This window comes from Trichoderma citrinoviride (genome assembly GCF_003025115.1).
Source record: "Trichoderma citrinoviride strain TUCIM 6016 unplaced genomic scaffold BBK36scaffold_19, whole genome shotgun sequence".
NCBI classification, from domain to species: Eukaryota; Fungi; Ascomycota; class Sordariomycetes; order Hypocreales; family Hypocreaceae; genus Trichoderma; species Trichoderma citrinoviride.
The window spans coordinates 208,136-232,901 of record NW_020194727.1 but is presented as its reverse complement, the minus strand read 5'-3'; the positions used below and the strand labels follow the sequence as shown (position 1 = coordinate 232,901).

Below are 24,766 nucleotides of genomic sequence, written 5' to 3'. Positions count from 1 at the left end.
TACAATCGATCTAGAAACATGCGAGCCCCTTGCCTTCAGCTCCGGCACCAGCGCCGAGGCGATGGGGTACCATCACAGAAGAGGATCGAAGCTTGAGCTCAAGTTTCATGTCGATGTTCATTGCATTTTGAAGATGAATCTCAGACGTTCTTGAGACCAGACGCCTCATATGATGCCTGATTCGAGACTGAAACTCTGCACGTTCTTCTCGTCTTTTTTGTGAGTGATTCTCGCCTCATCACGAGCACCGACTAATACGCCAATATCGATATCAACTACCCCGCGGCTCGGTTCATCGCAACGTTCCGAATGCTCCCACAAAAGGGTGTGATGATGTTCCTGTGCCAAGCAGCGAGCTCGGTTAGTCTCAAGATCCCCCGCCATTGAATGCAAAGCCGAGTTGAGATCTCTTGTAGCATTTCAAGGGTGCTCAGCCACGATATCCGTCATTCCCATGTCCAAAACTCCAGGCAGTCGGTTTTACCCAGTCATCATAGGCTTCACGGTCAACCATAACCATTTGACCCAGTAGTTAGATACTAAAGAACAAGCACCTGTATGCTTGTGGGCTACATTCTGTCGCCACGTGAGCCACATGCATACACACATCTCTCTGTCGCAACTCTTTTACCGTTTTTCCATAACAGCAAATGCGGGGGGCGGACTCACCTTCTTGTATAGGTCAAGATCATGGAGAGCACTTTGCCGACTCATTATTCCTTCGGCTCTGCCTCGGTGACTCTACCATCCCAGAGTCGGTCTTCTGTGATGTAACGCTGCAGCCTTCGACATGCAGTAGGGTCATGTTCTCCAAGCCTTAGTCTATCTTGTTAGGAGGGGATCAAGGTGATAGGATAGCTTTTCGCTCCGGTCAAATAGAACAGTTTGCTACCAATAAGCAATCCTTAGGAAAGGCAGCAACAAGTTGATGCACGTGCACTATCAAGCGGAATTCGCCGTGGATATTTGACTTGAACTCGGTCATGCAGGTATAGCGAAACACCTAACCTAGAGTAGTCGTGACGATTTCCGGTCTTCATGAGTTGACTGTGACTTGCAGTAACAGAGCCCTATGAATCTTTGGTCCAAGAAAGAAAAATGAAATGAAAAGAAAAGAAAAATCAAGAATAATATACCATGATGGAAGCTACATTATTGTAGTTCAAAAACACATGTGGCAACTGCAGTGGCGCAGCCAAAATTCGCGTTGAGAATTAAGCTTAATCGTGAATACCTACACTAGGTGGGTAGTTGGAGACCGGCAGAGAAAGTGGCTGATTTCAATGGCGAGAAACTGGATGAGGTTCAATAACCTTGATCCTCCCTGTTCAGACAGAGAGAAAGAAGGGAAAAAGGCAAGAGATAAATACAACGAGTGTCTCCTGTAGGAAAGAAAATCACCATCGCCAACCAAAGGTTTCGTCATCCAGGAGACATGAAGTCAGACGCGAGCGCCTCCCAAGCCACACGTGACCTTCACTTCTGATCTGATTCAGCGCAGTCTTTCGTCAACAGCATCCAAAGATCAGAATCCGTAGCCAGATAAGCACGCGATGCATAAGAGAAATGAAGGAAATGCATGCACAATTGAAATGGACATCTAATTGATGCGCTGCGCGGTGACGACAAAAGCATCCCCGCCATTGTCCTGGAGTCAGAAAGTACAAGCAGTCCGCCTAAAGACGACGCAGAAACGGCCATACTCTGCAGGTACCCAATTCTCCAAAGTCGCAAGCCAGCTGGCAGCCCCCCTTGCGTCTGCGTTTTTCGCACTGCTCTGCTTCGCTCTGGCAAACAAATCGAAGGCAAGCGGAAAAAGAGCAGAAGGTGTGGAAAACCAAAGACGAAGCCGAATTGCAGTGGAACGAATCAATTCCCAGCGACCTGCCGCGGATGGTCAAGGGGTTCAGGCCATTCTAGCAGCGCCCGCCAGACGCCCAGTCCCGGTACTTGCGAATCCTAGCGAAGCCCGAAGGGAAACCTGAACCTGAACCGCCCAGCCTGCCGCAGGAATGGCAGCCGAAGCGCCGGAGCAGATCTTGACTAACCTGCACCAAGAGCAAGCCACGCGCGACATGCCTTTTGCCAGCCTCGACCCTCAGCAGCAGCAGCAACAGCAGCAGCAGCAGCATCAGCTTCAGATCCAGGCCCAGATCCAGGCTCAAGCTCAGGCTCAGGCTCAGGCACAGGCACAGGCACAGGCGCGACAGCAGCAACAACATCAGCAGCAGCAGCAGCAGCAGCAGACGCTCCACCAGCAACAGCTTCAGCAGCACTATCTCCAGCAACACTACCTCCAGCAGCAGCATCACCAGCAGCAGCATCACCAGCAGCAGCAACAGCTCCAGCAGCAGGCCCTCTACCATCAGCAGCAGCAACAGCAGCAGCAGCACTTTCAGATGAACGGCATGAACGGCGGAACCATGGGCGGCGGCGCCGTCATGCCCGCACCCACCCCCGCGGGCCACCAGGCCGAGCTCAACTACATCTACGGCATGGTCGAGGAGCTGAGCAGGCAGCTGGCCGACAACAGGCGCGTCACCGAGGAGATTGTCAGCGGGCTGGGCAGGATACGCAACAAGGCCAAGGCCCAGGGGCTGAGCAACGGCGACTTGATCTCGTCTGCGGCGGACGACATTAACGGTGGGTGTTTGATGGAATCGCCGATGACTCTTCAATCCATGTTTGCTAATCTTTGTATGTCTCGCAGCCCAAGAGGCAAACCTCGACAGCCTCATCTCCGAACTCTCCGAGTCGTTCGACCGCGCCAAGCACAGCCGCGACGCAAACGCCGCCCTCCTCACCCAGTACGCAAATGCCCTGTCCCTCATGCTCAAGCAGTTCCACGATTACAAGGCCAAGCACGTTGCCGACGTCGCCGCCTGGCACCGCTCCTACCGCGCCCAGCTCGACGAGGCCCGCCGCGAGAACAGCCGGCTGCGCGAGCAGATCTGGGAGATGCAGACGCACGCCGGGCGCGCCAACGAGGCCCTGCGCACGTTCCGGCGGCGCTACGAGGAGGACGAGGAGCGGTTTAAGAAGCGCGTCGTCGACACCGCGCTGCGGCAGGAGCTGCGCTTCTGGAAGAGGATGGCGATGCCGGAGCTCGAGGACGACGATCCGTACTGGAGCGCGGACGACGATATTATCGACGAGGCGGAGAAGGAGAGGTTGAGGGAGTTGGAGTTGCGGGCGGCGCAGGAGCAGCACATGGTGGATAGCCAGGGCGAGGACAGCGATGAGCAGCAGCAGCATCACCTGTCGTCCATGGGCATCATGGGTGGTGTGGCCATGCAGAGGGAGGAGTCGCTGCCCATACCGCCTCCTCGGCCGTTGAGTGCGGCGTCCAGTACGGGGTCAACCGGTCGGTGAGAGGACATTGGCAAGAGTGTGGAATCGGCGGTTTCTATGTCATGTGCGAGGGTATGGTTATCTTATCCACTGAAATTCGGAGATGGCGGGAGGAGTCTGGGATATCCGCATCGTCACGATGCTGCTTTACGAACTGTAGATACATGTAATGAATGGCAAAAGAGCAAGTGTTTTATGGCACAGTATGGCGTTTAGTCTTGATGCTGGATGAATAGAAGCCAACAAGGACAAGATACAAAAATAGTACATTATGTAGGGCATTCTTGAGTTCCTGTGTCGTATGGATCATGGTTTCATGTCCCTTCTCGGCTCGCTTTCCAAGCCCTTTACTATACTCAACAACCCTATTAATACATATCCATAAAAAAGAAGAAGAGTGAAACATATGATCACGAACATCACCCCAGGGTATGCACAACCAAGCAGCGGAAGAGGTACAACTGCACCGTTCTAATACCCGCTCTGCTCCCGTCTCCCATCACCCCCTTCATCACCATTGTCCTTGGACGACGCAGCAGCCTCGCCCGCCTCCTTGATCCCCTGCTCGTCACCCCGCAGCTTCGCGAAGTACGCCTTGATGTCTTCCGCCCCGACAGCCTTGCCGCTCTCCGCAAACTGCTTGAAGAACGGCTTGAGCTGCTCCTTGAGGTGGTTGTACGCCATGACGCCCTCAATCGCCTTGACGCGGTCCATGTTGCGCAGAGCGCTCTCACCACGGTCGAGCAGGCTGCCACTTCCGTGCGTCGAGCCTCCGTGCTGCGAAGCACCGTCGGCGGACAGAGGGGGTTCATAGACTTCTTCCTCTTCGAGGAGTTGGGGGTGGGCGTTGAGGTGGCGGTAGCAGTCAGAGCAGTGGCAGAGCTGCTCGCGAAAGTCCTCCTTGAAGAAGAGAGAGAAGCGACCCTTTGGCGCGGCAGGGAGATTGGGAAGTTTGCACGAGGTTGGGCCGTCTTGCTTGGCATCCCGAGCATCGGATGCCTTGATATCGAGGCTGTCCTCGGCAGACTGAGCCGCAGCGTCTTCTGTAGTGGTAGATGCAGACTCGCCTTCGCTCTTAATGCGCTTCGCATCTGTATGCTCCTCGCCACCATCTTCGGCCTTGCGCTTCTTGGACGCAACTGTGGTCGTGCTGTCCGACGGTGACGGCGCAGAAGCTGCGGGCTGCTCTAGAAAGATGGCTGGTAGGAAGCCCGGGGTTCCTGCATACTGCTTGATCCACGGGTTTGCATCAACGCACTTGTAACACAGGAACCCTTCAAAATCGTCTTCTCCTGGGAACCCGGGAGGCAATGGTGGCTCGTCATCCTCATCCTCGACGGCCACATCGGCGGCTTCAGCCGTGCCGTTTGTAGGCTGCGCCTCGTCGCTCTCGGTAATTGTTGCCAGGCCGTTGGCTTGGCCCTCCGTTCCCTTTTGTGCCGACCTTGGCTTTTTGCTGTCCATCTTCTCATACCACTTTGGGCCCATGCCGACCAGGCAGCCAGGGTGATACCAGTCCTCTCCGCAGCCTCCAGTCTCTTCTGTCCCCAAGCCAAGGCACTGAAACATAGTGCCTTTCTGTTCAATCGGGTCGTAGTCGCACTCGCAGCAGCAAAATCGATTCTTGAAGTTGTGGTTGTACTTGTTGTTCGCGTCCGGCTCTTCGGAGTGGACATTGCCCTTGGTGTTGGTCTCGCTGTTGATGCGCAGCGTGCATGGACTGGTTGACGGAATGCGTGTCGTTCCGCAGTCGCAGGTGAAGTTCCTCTTCTGGAAGATCTCGACTAGAGTGTGCTCGCCGTGACAGGAGACGGAGCACGCGTAGCACATGCCTGCGGGATTCCAGGAGTCTCCATCCTTTGCCGGCGCAGGGTTACAGGTCAAACAGGCGAAGACGTTCTGTCGCAGCGGTCCGAGGATTTTGGTGCAAGTCTCGATGCTCTAGGGGTACGATGTGCAATTAGCTATGGAATCGACGATGATGATGGTGACTGTGACATTTCGGGGTAGGCCAGAGTATCGAGACATACATAAGGCAGGGCTTCGCGGGCATCGGCCTCGAGCATTTCCTGGTCGCGAAGGAAACTGATTGAGAAATCGTTTGTCAGCAAACTTTCTGCGAGGTTTATGCAGTGATTCTTCCGTTCTTATGGCGACATACTCGGCGGCAGTTTGCGAGTCGTCAGAGGCCCGCGACTGCTGGGAGAAGCTGTTGCTGCGGCCGGTGACACGCTCAGTCTTGGCCTGTTCGATGGACAGCGAGTCCATCGGAGGCGGAGCGGCGTCGCCAGACATGGTGGGCAAGGTGCGACTCAAATGCGATGCAGACGATGATGAAAATGATGAAAGAAGGATCAGACACCGAGAAGCCTGGCAGTAGAGGAAGACGGGCTCTGCGTATGACGAAGTCGCTGCGGATACAGCATGTTTAGCTGACAGATTAACCTGGACGCGAACGAGTGTAGACGATGACACGCTGTGCTCACATTCTTTTGTCAGCATCAGCAAAGGACCGACAAAACCACTTTACGCGTCGACGCCAATCCGGCCTAGCGCGCAGCAATTAACGCGTCTTCAGCGCGTCCAGCAGCTGAGCTCCAGCCAATTTCTCCTCCCTAATTCTCGCTGTTCGCGCGCCCCCACCGCCGCCGAGCTGCATCTTCCGATTTCCCTTCATCCACCCGAATTTTCGTCTTCACAAGCTGCAACTCCCACCCGCAGCCACTCCCACAGCAGCCGTCATGAGGTTCGTATCCAATTCTTTGACTCCTTGCACTTACCGCTAACTCGACTCAACAGCTCCCCCCTTCGTGACCATCCCGCCTCCGCCAATCGGGGCTCTGCCCCGCGGTCAGGCCGCAAGCGCTCTCGCCCTGATGGCGACGATGTGTCCACGCCCGGAATGAGCTCCAGCCCGTTGCCGTCGTCACCCCCTGGGCCCTTGATGGCTCATGGAATGGACGATGACGACGAGGTCGAGGAGGAGGCTGAGATCCAGGACGATATTGACGACATTGACGAGATGGCGGACGACGACGTCGACCTTTTCCGCGAGGGATTCGAGGCAGACTATAGAGAAAGAGAGGATGATGTGTACGAGGGCGCAGGCCTGGATGACGAAGGCGACTACGACTCCATGGACCTCGGCGACAGACGACGACTCGAGGCTCAGCTCAACCGACGCGACAGAGAAGTTGCCCGCAGACAGAGAATTCCGGCCGCGTATCTCCCCGGCGACGACGAGGACGGTGACATTGATCTGACGGCGCAACCTCGTCGGCGAAGACACCACTACGATGAAGACCCAGATGATGCCATGGACGACATCATGGATGAGGAGCTCTCCCTTGAGGCTCTGGGCGACGTCAAGGCCTCCAACCTGACTGAATGGGTATCTCAGCCCCCGGTTCAGCGCACGATCAAGCGAGAGTTCAAGGCCTTTTTGACGTCTTACACCGATGCCTCTGGCTCATCTGTCTACGGTAGCCGAATCCGGACGCTCGGCGAGATCAACGCAGAGTCGCTGGAGGTCTCCTACGAGCACCTGGCCGAGAGCAAGGCCATCCTCGCCTACTTCTTGGCCAACGCCCCTGCGGAGATGCTCAAGCTATTCGACCAAGTTGCCATGGACGTTGTCTTGCTGCACTATCCTGATTACGAGCGCATTCACTCCGAAATCCACGTCCGTATCTTTGACCTGCCCGTCCACTACACACTTCGACAGCTGCGTCAGTCGCACCTCAACTGCCTTGTCCGTGTTAGCGGAGTAGTCACGCGACGAAGCGGCGTCTTTCCTCAGCTCAAGTATGTCAAATTCGACTGCAGCAAGTGCGGCGAGACCCTTGGTCCCTTCCAACAAGAGTCACACGTCGAGGTCAAGGTGACGTTCTGCCAGAGCTGTCAGTCTCGCGGGCCCTTCACATTGAACTCTGAAAAGACGGTCTACCGCAACTACCAGAGGCTCACCCTGCAGGAGTCGCCCGGCACTGTTCCTGCCGGTCGTCTTCCCCGTCACCGAGAGGTCATCTTGCTGTGGGATTTGATTGACAAGGCCAAGCCCGGTGAAGAGATTGAGGTTACTGGCATTTACCGAAACAATTACGATGCGCAGTTGAACAACCGCAATGGCTTCCCTGTGTTTGCCACCATCCTTGAGGCTAACAACGTTGTGAAATCTCACGATCAACTTGCTGGATTTCGCTTGACTGAACAAGACGAGCAGGAGATTCGCAAGCTAGCTCGCGATCCCAACATTGTGGACCGAATTGTCAACTCCATCGCCCCTAGCATTTATGGACACACGGATATCAAGACGGCAGTTGCCCTGTCTCTGTTCGGTGGCGTAGCTAAGACTGGCCGGGGAGCCCACCACGTCCGTGGTGACATCAACGTTCTCCTTCTCGGCGATCCCGGAACGGCCAAATCACAGGTCCTCAAATATGTCGAGAAGACAGCACACAGAGCTGTCTTTGCCACTGGTCAGGGTGCCAGTGCCGTCGGTCTGACGGCGAGCGTCCGCCGGGATCCCCTGACGAGCGAATGGACCCTTGAAGGCGGTGCTCTTGTTTTGGCCGATAGGGGCACTTGCCTTATTGACGAGTTCGACAAGATGAACGACCAGGACCGAACGTCGATTCACGAAGCCATGGAACAGCAGACCATTTCCATCTCCAAGGCGGGTATTGTGACAACCCTGCAAGCCCGCTGTGGCATTATTGCCGCCGCCAACCCGATCGGAGGACGTTACAATTCCATGATTCCCTTCTCGTCCAACGTGGAGTTGACGGAGCCGATTCTGTCGCGTTTCGACATTCTGTGTGTAGTGCGAGACTTGGTAGAGCCCGAGGAGGACGAGCGGCTAGCAAGGTTCATTGTGGGTTCTCACGGCCGCAGTCATCCCGTGTCACAGGCCCGGCCAGAGACTGCTACCCAAGACAACGCGATGGAAACCCAACAGACGGCCGCTTCCAAGAACCAGCGAGATACCAAGGAGATCCCTCAGGAGTTGCTGCGCAAATACATCCTGTATGCCCGAGAGCGCTGCAGCCCTAAGCTCTACCACATGGATGAGGACAAGGTTGCTAGGCTGTTTGCGGATATGAGGAGAGAGTCCCTTGCAACGGGAGCCTACCCCATTACTGTGAGTCTAACTTGTCCACTGCCTTGGCCTATTGCTAACAATTCATTCCCAGGTCCGTCATCTTGAGGCCATCATCCGCATCAGCGAGGCCTTCTGCAGGATGCGCCTTTCCGAGTATTGCTCAGCACAAGACATTGATCGGGCGATTGCGGTGACGGTGGAGAGTTTCGTTGGCAGCCAAAAGGTCAGCTGCAAGAAGGCTCTGGCGCGTGCCTTTGCCAAGTACACGCTGGCTCGACCTGGCGCGAAGAAGGGAGCGGGTAATGCATCACAGAGGCGGCCGGAAGCGGTTATGGCTTGATAATTTCGACAGGGTTGTGAGGGTTCACGGGTGGGAAATGGGTGATACTGGTGAGGAATATGGACACGTACGTTTTTCTTTTGCGAAGATTTTTATGCTGGCTATACAATCGAGGGCGTTGGGGGTTGAATAAAACAATTTGTCACTGAGAACAATTTGCCATGGTTATCAGGATACTGTTCTTCGGCAATAAAGAAACGTTCCAAAAGAGTTGGCGGATATCTAGATAGGCGTGGCAATAGCACACGAGGCTATACTAATACAAGTCTGTTGCTTCCACATACTGGCCTCTGCGAGGACAAAAGAGAGCATTATTGTCCTTTCAGCAAGTTTGGCCGCAGACATCGGTGGGTTGCTATGACCCTAGTCAGCATTGTGTCTCACCAGGGGTTCGAGTCTCGTGTTCTCAACTTACACCGGCACAGCAAGTGTTGCCGCTTGAGTCAGCTTGGCAGGCATTGCATCCACAGGACTTGAACTGCAGGTGGTCCATTGGTGTTAGCTAACTGTATGCATCTGCTATTGTACAACGTGTAAAGTTGTATAAGAGCTGGGAGCTGAGTTTATGTTCTTACGCAGCATTGGTGGGCAGGACAGTCCTTTATGGAAATGTCAGTAGCTGATCGAGTTTCCAAGTGTGGCAGTGTCATAGATTAGAGTAGACTGGACTTACCCGCTTGTTGACGTTGCCGGCGATGCTCCAGCCTTGAGACTCGGTACCGGCGACGCCTGCAGAGGCGGCGGCTGCGAAGACGAAGAGGACGGTGAGGAACTTCATGTTGGCTAGGTTCAAGAAGTGTTCACTGAGAGGATATTTGGTAAGTAAATGAGAAGTTAGAGAGGCAGAGGAGTTGTTGTCGGGGTTGAATTGAGTGTTTGGATGGACTGATTCCGAGGTTTATATAGACGCTCGTACACTCTTAGCGACTCATCATTGTCTTTGTCCACCGGATCGTCGGAGGTTAATGACGAAAGTAATCACGAAAACCCCTTGACCTGGATGTCGGTAGAAGCATGGTGGTATGGAGAGGATCAACTACCGCGAAGTATTGATGCATGTGTGTTTGCTAAGCGGAAGATTCAGATGGCAATGCGTAACGCATTCGTATGTATGTCAGACGGCAGGGACTGACGATCGTTTTCATTCTTGGAATGTGCTTTGTTCGGGATACAGAATAGGAGTCGGGTCTAATGACTTGTGTTGATACATAGATTGAATGACAACTTCAATGATTTATTAAATCGAACACCATGCGTGACAAACCACAGAGTTATCTAAAGGAAGGTAGAAGTTTCACATAAATGCGAATAGCTTCAATCAAGGGAATATGATCAAAGAGTGGAGAGCTGAAACTACCTGATTGACTGCCTCAATGGTTAGCCACGAGTTCGGGCTATCGGTAACTTCGTAAGCCCGTCCCGAGAGATGTAAAAGACAGTCCCCGACGTGCCGATCTCGCATATTAACTGCTTCGCATTAAGCAACTTCAAAGTTATTCATCGTCAATTCCTGAGTCTCTTCTATGCTGGGTAGGTCTCGTGTCATGCTCTTTAGGCTTACGTACGTTCTGAAAATAGAAGTCAACCGGCTGCGTAGTGATACTGCCTAGGTAGGAAGGGATGTGTTATGCTAGGCCATGGCCTGTTTCGAACGACAGTCCTATCGGGTACTTTACTTAAGTCTCCGATGATATTATACGAGATGAGATGAAGTTGTATGGATCATAGAGTGTAATATTACGGATAAACTTAGGGATGGTTAGGGATGGTTGCTGTGTTCTTCTTCAGCCTCTGAACTGCAAATTTCTGTTGTATGATGCTTATCAAGAAGGCTGTCGTACGTGTTGCAGAGATGTCCCGTACATTTGAGATGATCTTGTAAAAGAACGAGCCATGAACAAAATGTATGATCTATTTATGCCACGAGCTTTTCCCAATGCACATCTTGATTTATACCTTTGTCGTCAAATCAGGCCCAGCTTTGGCAATTCTCGCAGCCGAAGCCATCAGCGCTCCCAAAAGAATGCTAACCGCAGCAAACAACTGCGCCCCCAAGTACTCTCCATTTTGCTGCTCAATGATAGCGCCACAGATGGCTGGACCCGTGAGCGTCGAGAAACTGACAAACCCAAGAATCATCCCCACGCGTGTTCCGGTTCTACTCGGATCGGGAGTCATTGTCGTGGCGACGGCTGGGAAAAGGGCTTGCAGTGCTGCTGCTATCAGGCCGTAGATGACGGCGAATGCATACAAACCGGCTGTTGATGAGACTGCAGTCCAACAAAAGACGAGTAAACTCGCGGCGAAGCTCATGGGAATGAGCATGTTGAGCATTCCGACCCATTTGTCGGCGGCAATAGTAGGCAAGATGCGCCCAACGATTCCCACGCCATTGAGAACCATGAGCAGGTTGATAGGCTCTTTCGTTCCAATCTTTTCCCGAGCAAACATTCCGAGATAGAAAAAGGCAAAATAGAGACCCCAGAAGTTAAGAAACATGCTCAGCGCGAAGAAGAGGAATGGCACGTCTCGAAAGGCAGATGTGTCCGTCCACTCGCCCGTTTTGCGTGGTGGGAGACGGGGCTTGAACCAGATGAGACAGGGCATGTAAGTAGCCAGCATGATGAAGCCCATGATCCGCAAAGTCCATGGGAAACCGAAGTTGTCGTAGAAAAGAAGCCGGTTTATCAGAACGGGATACACAAGTCCGCCTACAGCAGCCCCGGCAGCCGAAAGACCAACGGCAAAGGCTCGATATTTCTTGAAATACTGCGAGAGCACGGCCAAGGCAGGACAAAAGGTCAACCCGTTACCGATCCCCAGGCACACAGCCTGCGCAAGGAAGATCTGCCAGTATTCCGTGCAAAGAGAAGTCATGAAGATGCCCAGCAGCTGGAGCGCCACGCCGCAGGCGAACGTGACCCGGAAGTGTCCCGCGTCCGTGAGACGCCCCGCGACGGCACCAATGGAGAAGAGGAAGAAGACCTGGGCGCTGCCAATCCAGGATATGGATGACTGGGATTGGTGGAGGGTCTGGGTGTAGTAGTCCTGGAAGACGCCGTAGCCGTTGGCGACGCCCCAGGTGTTGAAGAAGATGATGTGCATGAGGGCGACGTGTGTCCATGCTGCGAAGCCGCCGTCCGGGGGGTTACTGGTGGTAGTCTGATGCTGAGGAGGGTTTGGAGGTGTTGGCTTGTCTGAATCGCATGATGTGTTTCCATACTGTTCTGCTGAACATTTCTCTACCTCCATTTTCTCTGTCGGCAACCTGAGGTTGGTCGTCTCTGCTAGGCAAGCTCTGGTGGGTGTTGCAGTCCAGTCCTCATTACAAATAGCTCTTGCATAGACGACTTGGGGCGACTTGATATAAGTTGAGTGTGCCTATGACAAGGCTCGTAAAGAAAAGAGAGTCAATCTTGTCTTTCTATAACGCAAACCTGATCTGCGACAATGACAGTTGAAGTCCTTTTCACCGCGTTGTCGTTGATGGCCTCTTCCCGCTTTATGCGTGATACCCGTCAATTGCCGTTATTCCCGCCGACTATGGTTGACAATCCCACGCCCAACATTAGCCTATTGCCAACTCGCCCTTCGCTCAGGATCGGTTCACTTCAATGTCACCTTGCCTCGCTACCTATCCGGTTCCCTGATATTATCGGTCCAGGAAGAGGTGCTCTTTGAACGACGAAGTAAAAGTTCCTCCTCTTACACGTGCATCATCCTCAGCCTAGCGTCATGACGCGGGACGAAGGGCGCAAACGATCAAAAATCGCCTGCCAGACATGTCGCGACCTCAAAAGGCGATGTGACGGCGCTCAACCGTGCGGCACATGCGTGCGATTCGAATACCACTGCATCTATCAGGCCTCCAAGTCCCGGCGAAGAAGAGAGCTGCAGTCGGATCCGGAGCGGATCCCGGGGCTTTCCGGAGATGCCGCATCGGCTCCGGTTCCGGTTCCGGCGTTTTCAGAAACGAAGCTCGCCCGTGACGAGGCTTACTCTGCCGCGGCGAGCAAGGCTGTTCAGGCGCGTTCTGTAGAGGCGAATTCCTGTCCGGCGTTTGTCAGGACGTTGGCCTTGAGGCTGGATCCGAAGAGGAACCCTAGGATGCACAACTTTGCATGGAATACCTTTCTCGGATCACGACAAGCTGTGGAATTGCATGTCCCGGGAGTTCAATCTATCCCAGACGTCGTATCACAGAGACGAATGCAGGAGCTGGCAGCTGTATACTTTCAGAAGGTCGATCCAATCTACGGCTTCGTCGATCGTGACCAAATCTTGCGTCGGATCCAGCAGAGATGGGCCCTGCAAAGCGTAACGCCAGAGCAAGACGCCGTGCTCTGTGGCATCGCCGCACTAGGTTGTCTGTTCTCGCAAGTCCAATCTGACGCTGCTGAAGTTGCGCTGGTTGAGCTATCACGAGTCCTGCTGGAGACCACTCTGTACAGCACTCCGTCCGCTGACAGCATCACAGCGTGGCTGCTACGCGTGGTTTACCTGAGAGTTGCAGGGACGCATTATGCCGCTTGGATGGCGAGCTGCACGGTAATGCACATGATTGATGCTGCTGGATTTTCTATCGACGCGCCTGGAGAAGCCATCCTTTCGTCTCTCAATGAGGAAGTGAATCTGGACACGAGGAAGAGGATCGTGGCTATTGCGCACCATCTTAACATATGGATGTCATTCGACATGGGCCTCACTCGAGTTGCCCTGTGTAATGCTGCCATGGCAATTCCTATGAAGAGAAAAGGAGACTTTACCCGCGAGCTGATGGAACTGCTTCCGCTCTCAATTGAGCTCGATCCGCAGCGAAAACCTACCGCATTTGAGCTGGAAGACGCGCTTCAAGTCGTTCTCAACCGCGTGCATACAGCTCCGCCGTCCATTCTCGCCCAGTGTAACCTGGCGCTGTGTCTGTGTCGACGACTGCGATCCATGGACGTTGCCCTGACGGATTCCGTTCTCCAACAAGTCCTCATCCTCACCTCTAATGGGATCCAGGCTGCGCAAGCTGTTCTCGTTGCGCGTGCCCCTTGGCATCAGATGACATATGTGCCGTTTCAGATTGTCTGTGTGCTGCTTGCCATAGACACGGTGTCTTCCATCTCCCAGCTGCGAGACGCAATGCAATGCCTACGAGATGTGTATGCGGTCTATAAGACCGAGGCGACGCGTGAGGCTTTGAGGACCGCTCGTTCGCTCGTCTTGTTGCATCAAAGGGGAAAGGAGATGTTTGCTTCGGCGTTGAGTGAGATCTTGAAGAGTCGTCCGATGAGCCCTGTTGAAGATGTTGAAGATGTCATGGATACTTCGCCGATGCTGTTGGAGGATGTGCCTGGTATGGATAGTTTTACGGATCAGTTTTTCGGGCTCCAGTATAGTGATATCGATCAGTTGCTGAACCCTGATTTCTTCTGGAATATTAACAGCAATAGGTTTGGTTAAGTTGGAATCTTTTGGATCTATAGGAAGAAACGCGCTTCATGCCTGTCCATCTTCTCAGTCTATATCTTATTGGATGATAACCCACACGTAGGTGCATATCATCACACCATACGGCTTCTGAATGTACCCCCATCTCGCCTCAGCATTACTAGCTGGCGAAAGCATGCCCAAGAGGGCCCTGCTATTCTCAATAGTCTCCGCAGATATCTGCCGTGGGTCTTAGGTTCTGTCACGATGCCGAGCAATACTCCGCAGATCAGTAGAAGAGATAACATGGCGATGGGATCATTAGTGGGATATGACTCCCAAGGCAAGTAATGCAAGCTACGAGGTTAGGGAATAAATAACAGGGATCTTACAAGCAACTGCCAACTACAGTTTCAAAAGCCAACCGGCTGTCGTTGAAATGGCGTAACGTATAGTGAAAGAGGTGGGCGTGGCGGACGCAGAAGTCCAAGCGAGTAAAACTGTACATATAGAAGTTGACAGCCATTGCATTTGTAGTCGAAGACTTTGGAGTCCCTGAGCTTACCCGCGCAATCAGCAGATTCTCAGGTTTCAATCCCACAGCCTTGCAATTATTCTCAAACCGACTATCTATTTTGTCGAAGAGACCGTGCGGCTGAACAATAAGCTTAACGAGCACGTCAATCTGACCGTACGGCACGAGCTGCACCGAGACACGACAATCCTGCCTGCGCTTGACCTCTTCGAAGGGTGGGCACAGAAGTACAGAAAACCTCCCCGTGGTCATGATGTACGCGCGCGGTTATAGAACACATGTAACCACAGGTAGTGATACCAGCTAGGAAGGAAATAGTACGGAGGCTTGGGATATTCCCGTGGCGGCACGGTGCTTATCCGTCCCGCAGCGGAGACACAACTCAGGCAACTGGGCTGACCAACGACATACATAGTTCAACGTTGTCCATTGGGCATTTGACGCTGGCGTCTCGCGCCGCCTTCGCCTTTAGGCATTGACTCCAACCATTGGGACCTCGGGGCACGCGTTGCTGGTGACGTATAGAAGAGTCTTGTTCCTGATGTCTCTAGGAACCATCTGCCTTAACCTCAATTGTACTCTCAAAACTTGTGGTCACTCCATGGCCGCATTATCGGTAAGATAGTCGTAGTCTTAGCCAGCTCTACCGTGAAGAATACTCCTGGAGGCTCTATCTTAAGGCCACCTTCTCTTAGTTCTGAAGTCGTTCTCCCACTATCCCGCCCGAGTCCGCGGGATTTGGCTTCAGCAGGGGTGGACGTCTGCATGCTCTTGGCGCTGCTGCAGCTTGCGCCGACAGGGCTGCGCCTCATCCTTCTGCTGTGTGTTCCCGAGGGTGTGGTCCAGGTGTCTCATCAGCTCCCCGGGTCCCAATTGTGTTTGGCACCACCAGGCCCCTTGAGGATTTTGACGCTTTAGGGTATACACAACCGAGGCCTGATGCCCGGGGAGCGGTAAGATAGATGTAGCTACCAGGTAGGTAATTCGAAGCCCTGTCTATGCCTCTATCCCCCGCGTGTTCGCCGCTGCACACCTCTCAACTTTGTTTTGACTTGTGTTTGACTGAGAGAGTGCTTTGCTTGCTTTCATCGCCTACATCAACCCACGCAATGTTTTGGAAGGGCGACCTTCTCGTCCCTTGCAGAGCGTCCAGACAGCTTCAAATCGAGACAACATATTAGCACTAAACCTGTCCGAGTTTCTGCTTTGCCTGCCTAGAGATGGCGTCCCGCGACGACTACTTAGTCGGGTGGGTTTGCGCGCTGCCGGTAGAGGTCGCGGCAGCCAAAGCGACGCTTGATCATATTCATGATATCCTACCTCCGGATCAAAACTCGGACGACAGCAACAACTACATTCTAGGAAGTGTCCAAGGCCACAATGTCGTGATCACGTATCCAACTTCTGGCGTGTATGGCGAGACGTCGGTGGCGAGCGTGGCTACGCAGTTGCACGCGAACTTCAAATCGGTTCGGTTCACTCTGATGGTTGGCATTGGGGGAGGAGTTCCGGATTCCAAGGAGGATATTCGTCTTGGCGATGTCGTTGTGAGCAAATCAACAGCTGGCTGGCCGGGTGTCGTCCAATACGATGTGAACGGAGAGCGAGCGGAGAAGCAGGAGGAATCGAATCGCGGCAGAGCGCCAGATCAGCCAACACCAGTACTTCTCACAGCTATGGGAAAGGCCGAGACTGCCGCCATCTTTGAGGAAAGCCAGATGCCCAAGTACATGTCAGAGATTGTGCAGCAAGACCCCGTCACCTTTGCCCATCCAGGCCCAGAGCAGGACGTCCTCTTTTCACCGGATTATCATCACGCAACCATCGAGTCAGAAGAGGACGGATGCGACCATTGCGACCCGGATAGGATCCGGCCCCGGCAACCACGAGAGACTCAGGATCCTATAGTCCATTATGGCCCGATTGTTTCCAGTCGTCATCTCATACGCCACGGAGCGAGTCGAGATGAGTTGGCGAATAAGCAAGGTGCCCTCTGCCTGGAGACGGAGGCGGCTGGCCTTGAGGATGCCGCAAAATATTTGATCATTCGAGGAATCTGCGACTACGCAGACTCGCACAGCTCCAAGCTCTGGCACGCCTACGCCGCCGCTGCTGCTGCAGCATGCGCGAAAGAAGTCCTTTCGTTCATACCCGCCGTGCGCAAGACGACGCCTCTGGCAACCAACACATATGTCGAGGCCGCGCCGGTCCTCGATGCTTTGCTACTAACTAGACCTGAAGTCGACCGAAAGTCTCTCATTACCTTGAAAGGGCGCAGAGTGGATGGCACCTGTGAGTGGCTCATACAGCACCCCAGCTACCAAGGGTGGCTGGCAGACGCTCATCAACCACTCCTCTGGATCTCAGGCGGCCCCGGAAAAGGCAAAACTATGTTGGCAATCTATATCACCGAGGTGCTACAGCCAATGATTGAGGCCGATGACAATGTTCTGCTTTACTACTTTTGCAGTAACCGCGACAAGAACCGGAACACGGCATTGACCATAATGAGGGGCATCATACATCAATGGATCGATCGCCATCCACACATGGCACAATATGTCAAGAGCTCCTTCGAGGGGACTGAAACAACCAAGTATACCGTTTCTAGCTTTGGCTCCCTATGGAGGGTCTTCCTAACCCTGCTTCGGCAGAGTAATTCCCCCCAGGTGGTCTGTGTGCTGGACGGTCTGGATGAATGCGAAAAGGAATCGCTCGGGCAGCTTCTTGATGCCGTTGGGAGCTATCTGTCAAACTCTGGGGAAAAGGCAAGACCACAATTGAAGCTCATTTTTCTCTCCCGACCCCAGCCGTCTATCTTGGAGAGAACGCTCGGCCAGTATGGACAGATTAGGCTGGACGCCTCCGGTACAGAGGTTTCCCGTGATATCGACAGGTACATCGTCGCCAAAGTTGCCGAACTGGCATCCGAACAGAACCTCTCCGAAGAGATGGTCGCTCAAGTACAACAGGCCTTGTCGGCTGGCGCCGATGGAACCTTTTTGTGGGTTGGATTTGTTGCCAATGAGCTTCAGGGCAGGAGTTGGGACAAAATTACTGAGATTCTTCATCGTGTTCCTAAAGGCCTCGGTGGAGTCTATCAGCGGCTGCTTCAGCAGATTGACGACAAGGAAGCTCTGGTCCCCATTCTTCAATGGGTTGTCCTCGCTGCCAGGCCCCTCACAGTACAGGAGTTGACAGTGGCAGCAGGAATCAAGGAATTTGGTAGCTTTCCAGCAACTGAAGTGACCAAGAACCGGCTCAGACTCTGCGGGTTGCTAGTGAAAATCGAAGGAAATATAGTCAACCTGGTCCACGAGTCGGCAAAGGACTTCTTTCAGAGCGACCAAGTCAATATTAAAGGGATCAGCAGATTCCGTATGAGCCCTGACACCCACAGGACTCTTATGCGGACCTGCTTAGACCACATTGAACGTGGTTATGGAACTCCCGGGAGTATCGAAGACCACGATCCCCTCCTGACTTATGCCAGTCAACATTGGCCGGCACATTTCCATCACGCCATGGATGTGATTGATTCGCCGTCCGAGTTCTCACGTCCGTTCTTCCAAGTCCATTCTCCCATCCGGGACCGATGGTGGAAAGTCTATTGGGAGCATGAGAAGAACGGCGGAAACGCGCCCTCGTTTACGCTCTTGCATCTGGCTGCGTACCTTGGCAATGTAGCCTGGGCCAAGATGTTGATCAGCGAGCATGCTCGTGCCATCTCGCGAAGGGACAACTACGGCCGGACGCCGCTTTCCTGGGCCGTCAACCGAGGTCACCGAGACATGGTGGAACTGCTGCTTGATCATGGTGCTCGTGTCAACATCAAAGATCGCAGCGATTTGACGCCACTCCATATAGCAGTCACAGGACAGTACAAGGACATCGTGTCCGTGCTGATCGACCGGGGTGCCCGTCTCGAGAGCAAGTCGGAACACGGCGACACACCCCTGATTCGAGCCATCCAGGCGAACTCGAAGGAAATCATCCAATTATTGCTTGAACGTGGAGCGCGTGTGAACAATTTGCCCACTCCTCCAGGAGTCGCTTCCCTGAAGGGACCTACGGACCCAATGGACGAGCGCGTGAAGGAGCTACTGGGGCTTCAGGAACCGATTTTCCTTGCACGATATAAGCAGGCGTCGCGGAATGTCGAGATGGTCATGAAAACCCTGGGCCTATCTTTTCGCTTTCCCATCATTCTTCGATTGGTGACTCTATATCTAAAGTTCATAGCGTTGGACCGCTGGGAGCACATGTCTGTATTGCAGGAGCTCGTTGACGAGAACAGGACGGACGAGCTGCGAGAATGGGCCGAACAGTATCGCGAATTCTTCGTCCAGCTGATTGTGGCCAGGAATCCGAGAAGACTGACGGCCATGACCGACCTGCCGACGCAGGTATTTCGGGCATGTGCTCCAGGGGATCTCCAAGCATTGCTGGTAATTGCGGTCCTCGTCGGCTCAGAAACCAAACTCGCAGCTGTTCGACAGGGCTGGAGAGAAGGAGACGCCATCACGGCCAGGGCCTTCTCGCACTGGGCCGCCATCGCCTACAATAGAGACGCAGAGGAGTACTTGCACTACGGTGTCCGCGAGTTTTTGAACGATTTCGATGCCTGTATCCAGAATGGCGACCGGGAAGAGAACGTGGCTCGGACGGTGGTGCTCTTGACGTCGCACTTTGCCATGCTCGAGAACAAGGAACCAAAGCCGATCGAATACTTTTCCAGAGTCATTGCAGAATTCTACGAAGGATACATTGGCAGCAGTCACGAGGTTGACTTGTTCAGCGATGCCAGCCAGGCATGCGCCAATGAACTACTCGTTATCAGTCAAAACCACGACTCGCAAAGATTACTTTTCTTCCTCACGAGCATCCTCCAATTTGCGCAGCACTCTCAGGAGAAGGGACAAGACCGCTTTCTCAACATACCCTCCGCGTCGTGCTTGATTCTCTGCCATGAGAATGCCGCCGCCCACCGATGGCTGATTGGCGAGGCAATCCCAGAGACGTTTAGTGCCTTGATCTCACAGCAGCCCCCTGGGCCGCTTCAGAAGCGGGCGTGCAAGACCCTTGTGGAGTGCCTGATAATTGCAAAGCAATATGGCCTGGCACCGCCCGCAGCAGCACTGAGACAAAAAGTGAAGCAGCATCTGTACTCGATGCCGGGAATCGAGAATATGGTCAAGGGGGTTGTTGGTTTATAGAGCAATACTGGGGAGCTTTTCTGCCTAAAGAGAGGCAGAGCAAAGCGAGAACGAAGTAATAAAGAGTATGTTCCTGGGAAGGGAGGGCTCTACTAGGCATCCAAGGTATGGCTTTTGGGTGAACGTCGGTTTTGATTGGGCAGATTGGGACGCTTTCAAGTTGTTATCTTTCAATTATGATATCCGTTTAGCTTTTCGTCAGTTCCTATAATATTATTGTAACATTCCGCTCCCGTTGATAGACCTGTAGCCAAAGATCTACTTCAAAGCTGGCTCTGCCTGTTCTCGCCTCTACGAGCTGAAGTTGCTATCCTATCAGCCGCTTCCAAAAGCCTGTTGCACGCGACCGGACTGACCCCGATTTGCGCTTCTTATTGTCATTCGTTTGGTTTGTAGGCACTGCTGAGTGTGTAGGCATACTCTCAGATACCTGCAGGTCTTCTGACACGAATTGCACAGACGGAGCCACGAGATCTCGCATGGTCCGTGGGTCTTGAACAGGGGGTTTAGACAACCCTGACGACATTGGTGAAGTCGACTCGTCCGGTGCAAACGAGACTGATCGATCTGGAACAGTTGACTGGCCTCGGGTTCTAAGTAGATATCTGATATGCCGCTCCACCCCAGGGTCAGTATCTCGCCTTCTGTAACCAGCTCGGCTGAGGCGTAGTAAAACGGCGTCGTCCGCGATGAATTCTTCCCAGGTTTTGCGTCCAGCTGGGAGGATATTGGGATCCGCACCCTCCTCAAGAAGCAGATCTATGATGGAAAGCATGCGCTTCTTCGCAGCGTAGTAGAGCGCAGTCCTTGTACCGGAATTCGTGCCATTAACACGATGACCCGATCTGATTAAGTGTTTGATCAGAGGAACATGTCCTATAACAACAGCCTGCCGTAAGCCTGTCACCGCCCTGCAGCAGCGTGACTTGCCAAAAGCCAAGTTACTGGTCGCCTTGTAGGAGTGACTGGCTGGCCCGAGATCCAGCCATTCCTCTGCAGTGAGGCCGCTCTCGTCGATGAGGGCCCGGGGCTCTGCAATGACAGAGCTGCCAACCAGGGCTTTGATAGTAGCCAGGTCTCGGCTGTGAACGGCCAGATGAAGAACGGACCAGCCATGGTTATCCTGCTGAGACGCACTGGATCTTACGCGGTCATCTTGGAGGAGTATCTCGACAACTCGAGAATGCCCCAAGAATGCGGCATGATGCAGTGGAGTCCAGCCGTGACATGTTGCCCTGAGCGGGTCGGCACCTTGTCTCAGAAGCGAAATCACAATGTCAACATGCCCTCCGTTTGCAGCACAGTGCAATGGTGATGTGCCATAAGAGCTGACAACATTGACGTCTGCCTTCTGGTCCAACAACAAATGCACGATGTCCGAATAACCCTCCTCTGCTGCCCAATGTATCGCGGACCAACCATCGCGGTCACGATGGTTTACCTCCCCGCCCTTGGTGAGGAGCAAACTTGCGAGAGACCAGTTGCCAGAAGCTGCCGCTTCTTCCAACGGCGACATCTGCGTATTCCGAGCGGTAGAGATGCTGGCACCGTGCTTCACGAGACATGCAGCAATATCCCATCTGCCCAGATTGGCAGCCCAAGACAGGGCAGACTTTCCATCCGCGCTGGTTGTATCAACGTCAAAGCCCATGGTTTCTAGCATTTCATCGAGGCTGTGTTGTTGCGCAGTAACCACAGCCCAGAGGAACGGAGAAAACCCATAGTTGTCACCGTTATGCGCTGCACCATGGTCAGTCAGGATACGCATGCTCCTCGTGAGGCCCCTCGCTGCAGCGTAATGCAGTGCTGCTTGGCCGCTGTTGTCACCTGTACCGATGACGGCTCTATCGGCGGCGTTTAGGATCAGAGTCAGTAACTCAGAACTAGGAGACCGAGCCATGCAAGCATAATGCAATGCTGTCCTGCCGTCATTGTCTCTGCTGGCGAGGTTTGCGCCTTGGGAGATCAATGACTCAACCAAGCGCAAGTCACCGGCCAGCACCGCGTGGTGAAGCTTGGTCCTTCCCAAGTCATCCTTGTCCTCCAAGTCGAGTCCCGTTACCGATGCACTGATGTCCTCTTCGCGGTGACCCAAAGTGCCATCTGCAGCCTCATGTTCGTCGTCCTGGAAATCTAGATCTTCGTCGTCCAGTATGCTGTACATGGATCCACGCAAGTTGGCATAGCCCGGCCCATCATCTTCCAGTGGTTGGTCGCTATCGACGTTCTCGGCGGTTTCGTCCCCATCGCTAGGTAATTTCTGCAGCGTAAGCAAAGCGATCTCTTTCATGTGAGCGGCGACGTGTAACTGGAGAGCTTCGTTCGCGAAGACGGCACTGGAAGCACTAAATTCGAGCTTTTCAGGGGGATGGAAGTCGTCGCCGAATGGGCACTCCGTCACTTTCTCGTGGACTTGTCTCCGCGCCGCGCTGCTGAGAGTCCCAGCATGCGCTTCAGGCACGCCATGCTCTTCGATGGAATGCTTCTGATACTGGATCTCCTGATCAAAGGTGATTGGACCATGAGAAGGAGCCCTGCACTCCCACGTATGCCCGTGAGCGTTCTGCATGTGGCTGATCCACGCTTTCGACGACTCAAACGTGAGCGGACCGGACCCGTGTTGGCCCGCTTCCAAGCACTGTGAGAAAGTGCAGATGAAAGGTTCCAGATCTCCGATGACATGGTTGCTGGGGCAAGTTAGACCATTGATCAACAGAATTACCATCTATCATCTGCTTACTTCCACAATATTGACTTGGCAGTAGTATTCTTAAACTCGATAATGACGCCGCAATATGGACACTCCTGTGTCGGAGGTATCGGAGGGAACGATAACTTGTTATTCACCAGGACAGATTTCGCGCGAGGAACCTCAGTCGTGGACTTGGCGTAGAACGCTCCCACAGCAGTCTGCCGAGCAGTAGTGGCATTCGTCACTGGCACCGGCGGTGGGCCAGCTTGTCCCGATATCTTGTTGGTGGTCGTAGGCTTCGGGACGACGCTCGGAGCAAAACGTACAGCCGCAGCACCCTCCTTGATCTGTGGCATTTGAACAACTGGCGGGTTCGTCTGAGGATTCTGAACACTCAGATCTATGCGCCTTCGATGGGATCGTTGATAGTACAGTCGTCGAAGACGGAGCGCATTGGCTTCAACCAATGCTGAGCGAAGGGAATCCGGCGCCATGGGGAAGCGGAAACGAATGTAGCATTCTGTGTAGAGACGCATCTCGGCTATGGCTTTGTTTGCCTCTTCGTCGTCTTTGTATCTCTCAAGCTTGCGAGCCCGGTTGGCCTTTGCGGACTTTCGAACTGCATTGGAGAGGCGAAAGAGCCGCGACACCGTCCCGCCGATAGTATCGGTGATTTTGGATATGTTCTCTTCTGCCTCATCCACGTCGCTGTCTGAATCGCTTGCGTCGTCGTCATCCTTCCTCGTGAGTTTCGATTCGCTGTATGCTGATATGCGCTGCCTCTTCCTGCTTGGCGTCTGCGGTGGCTCGTTGATTGGCTTCACTGTTGTCGAGATTCCCATTAGCAGAGAATTCTTGGGTTCGATCCCATCCAACCTCAATGCAACATGTACTTACAGGATGCCAAGGTATCGCAAATGACGTCCAGGAGCTGATGTATAATGTCTACAACAGTCGGGCTGAATCGGAGTCTGTAGTCCAACGAGACATTGAGCGGCCCGTAGACGTCCATGTTTGATGTCCACAGCGTAAAGCGCGCCAGCTGGTCGTCCATGATGGTCGGATCTGGCACGATGTCTGGCAGGACCATGTATTTACGGAATAGAGAGTTGCACTGCGCTGCATGCTCTGCGATGGTCGGGCAAAGGCCCTCTTGGAGGAAGACATCTTCCACAACATCGTCTTCCATGCGATCTAGGCTTATCATCGTGAGAAGGCACGATACAGGCGGTCGGCCTGTCCCCTGTGGCTGCGCTCAAGGTCCAAGAAGCTGATAGCCGTTGTTGCGTAGACTGAGTCTCCAAGAAGTCGTGGACAACTGGAGCGCGACCAACAACGTCGCATGAAGCGCTCGAGGTGTCGGATAATGTGATGATCGCATGCGAGCCGCTGGTGCCCGGCCAGGGTGGATTTTGTTGGGTTAAGTACAGGTCAGGTAGCGGTACTCGTACAAACAGGCAAGGTACAGCAAGTTAACGCCGTGACAACCTGGCATGCAGTTGAGCACCAACTCCCTCAAAGCCTTGTCGTTGTGGCATTGGGCGAAACGAGCATGGATGCCAATGACCGCTCGAGATAGGCTGGCGAAGTCAGTGTGGCCTTTCAGTGCGTTCTCATCTCATGTTCTTGGACACGATTTTCGTCGTTCAGAAACACTCGCAACCCCGCTGACAACCGGCGTCCGTTTGACTCCAAGCTCCTTTTGCGACTGTTTTGCGTACTAAAGTCAAGCACGGAAGAGGCAGAGCCCTGCTAGTGTGTCAGATTGCTCACGAACAGACACGTTGGTGCCGAGGCTTTGAACAGGCTCTACAAGGGGACTGACGAGGTGTGGTTGTTTCGAAGCAGTGCGTGCTAAATTTGGGGGAAGCCGGGTCCTAGGTGTGATACAGGTGCTATTCTATCCCATGTTGCTTTGGGGGCCGAGGATGGCGGCTGTGAGTGAATGCAAAAGGTCCCCGGCCCACACAACTTGGAGGCATGCGGCGCGAAGAGAATAGGGACGGCCGAGTCTTCCTGGAGGGAGACCCGGAGCGCTAAACTTGGGCGCTTCATAAGAAGAATATCAAGTATAAACAAGAGATCCGGATCCGAAAAGTCTTGAATGTAAAAG

At 53.6% G+C, this 24,766-nt stretch overlaps 8 protein-coding genes across 8 annotated transcripts; 4 read left to right on the top strand and 4 right to left on the bottom strand.

Annotated features, from left to right (window-relative positions):
* Positions 1-2,399: 2,399 nt before the first annotated feature.
* On the top strand, positions 2,400-3,372 carry BBK36DRAFT_1130214 (hypothetical protein; the record flags this gene model as incomplete). The annotated part of the gene is made up of 2 exons (XM_024891818.1): positions 2,400-2,643; positions 2,711-3,372. 2 exons carry the CDS (start codon positions 2,400-2,402, stop codon positions 3,370-3,372), a joined length of 906 nt encoding a protein of 301 aa, XP_024745401.1.
* A 450-nt stretch (positions 3,373-3,822) lies between these two features.
* On the bottom strand, positions 3,823-5,646 carry BBK36DRAFT_1130131 (hypothetical protein; the record flags this gene model as incomplete). The annotated part of the gene is made up of 4 exons (XM_024891810.1): positions 3,823-4,363; positions 4,415-5,292; positions 5,382-5,436; positions 5,513-5,646. The coding sequence occupies 4 exons, from the start codon at positions 5,644-5,646 to the stop codon at positions 3,823-3,825; spliced, it is 1,608 nt and encodes a 535-aa protein (XP_024745400.1).
* A 369-nt stretch (positions 5,647-6,015) lies between these two features.
* BBK36DRAFT_1136645 (MCM-domain-containing protein) lies at positions 6,016-8,796 on the top strand. The gene is made up of 3 exons (XM_024893052.1): positions 6,016-6,097; positions 6,151-8,491; positions 8,544-8,796. Exons 1-3 carry the CDS (start codon positions 6,093-6,095, stop codon positions 8,790-8,792), a joined length of 2,595 nt encoding a protein of 864 aa, XP_024745399.1. The 5' UTR covers positions 6,016-6,092; the 3' UTR covers positions 8,793-8,796.
* A 318-nt stretch (positions 8,797-9,114) lies between these two features.
* On the bottom strand, positions 9,115-9,570 carry BBK36DRAFT_1163406 (hypothetical protein; the record flags this gene model as incomplete). The annotated part of the gene is made up of 4 exons (XM_024894534.1): positions 9,115-9,147; positions 9,208-9,270; positions 9,368-9,391; positions 9,466-9,570. The coding sequence occupies 4 exons, from the start codon at positions 9,568-9,570 to the stop codon at positions 9,115-9,117; spliced, it is 225 nt and encodes a 74-aa protein (XP_024745398.1).
* A 1,172-nt stretch (positions 9,571-10,742) lies between these two features.
* On the bottom strand, positions 10,743-12,044 carry BBK36DRAFT_1130045 (MFS general substrate transporter; the record flags this gene model as incomplete). Its single annotated transcript, XM_024891800.1, has 1 exon — positions 10,743-12,044. One exon carries the CDS (start codon positions 12,042-12,044, stop codon positions 10,743-10,745), a length of 1,302 nt encoding a protein of 433 aa, XP_024745397.1.
* A 483-nt stretch (positions 12,045-12,527) lies between these two features.
* BBK36DRAFT_1172916 (hypothetical protein) lies at positions 12,528-14,243 on the top strand (the record flags this gene model as incomplete). Its single annotated transcript, XM_024895807.1, has 1 exon — positions 12,528-14,243. The coding sequence occupies one exon, from the start codon at positions 12,528-12,530 to the stop codon at positions 14,241-14,243; it is 1,716 nt and encodes a 571-aa protein (XP_024745396.1).
* Positions 14,244-15,965: 1,722 nt separating this feature from the next.
* On the top strand, positions 15,966-16,901 carry BBK36DRAFT_61741 (purine and uridine phosphorylase; the record flags this gene model as incomplete). Its single annotated transcript, XM_024898368.1, has 1 exon — positions 15,966-16,901. A coding segment is annotated over one exon (936 nt), but the record flags the coding sequence as incomplete, so codon positions are not given.
* Positions 16,902-20,622: 3,721 nt separating this feature from the next.
* On the bottom strand, positions 20,623-21,153 carry BBK36DRAFT_1094289 (ankyrin; the record flags this gene model as incomplete). The annotated part of the gene is made up of 1 exon (XM_024889058.1): positions 20,623-21,153. A coding segment is annotated over one exon (531 nt), but the record flags the coding sequence as incomplete, so codon positions are not given.
* Between the last annotated feature and the right edge of the window lie 3,613 nt (positions 21,154-24,766).